At 44.8% G+C, this 562-nt stretch overlaps 1 protein-coding gene across 1 annotated transcript; it reads right to left on the bottom strand.

The window, feature by feature from the left end:
- Positions 1-208: 208 nt before the first annotated feature.
- PPTG_17218 (hypothetical protein) lies at positions 209-478 on the bottom strand (the record flags this gene model as incomplete). Its single annotated transcript, XM_008914929.1, has 1 exon — positions 209-478. One exon carries the CDS (start codon positions 476-478, stop codon positions 209-211), a length of 270 nt encoding a protein of 89 aa, XP_008913177.1.
- Between the last annotated feature and the right edge of the window lie 84 nt (positions 479-562).

The raw sequence follows: 562 nt of genomic DNA, 5'->3' as shown, positions 1-562 counted from the left end.
TGTTTTGACGCATACAGTTCAGCCGAAACGTCATTATTAATGCCAAGTTAATAGAATTGTCTCGTTCTTTTCTCCGAATTCACTTCATTTACCAGTTAAAATGGCTACCATTGACCAAGTGAACCTAGTTTGTGAGATCATTAAATTGCGTTAACGTAGAGAATAACGTAGAATAGAAATTCTGCTGCCAGCTTCCATACGCTCTGTTCTAAAAGATAGGGTCAAGTCCGTTGACCAAGTCTACCAACCAGTCGCTCTTCATAAAAGCCTTCAGCTTGGTCTTCATCTTCGTAATTACTGCTTTTGCGCGTTCCGTGATACTTGTGACCGCGATCGCTCGCTCTTCGTCTGCAGGATTGACTTTTTCCGTGCCCTTCTCGATGCTGTTGCTTCGCAGACCTCTTTCCCTATTGGTGTTGTAGATTGCACGCGCCCGCAAGACCGAAACATTCCTCGTTGTGGTTTCGAAGTTGGACATGTCAGGTTTTGCTGCTCTAGTGCTTACTAGGAGTATTAACAGGCCACAAAGCACGACCAAGCACGACCGCATTACTGAGAGTTG

This window comes from Phytophthora parasitica (genome assembly GCF_000247585.1).
Source record: "Phytophthora parasitica INRA-310 unplaced genomic scaffold supercont2.65, whole genome shotgun sequence".
Taxonomy (NCBI): Eukaryota; Oomycota; class Peronosporomycetes; order Peronosporales; family Peronosporaceae; genus Phytophthora; species Phytophthora nicotianae.
Note: the sequence above shows the minus strand (reverse complement) of the source record. Positions and strands in the feature narration are given on the sequence as shown.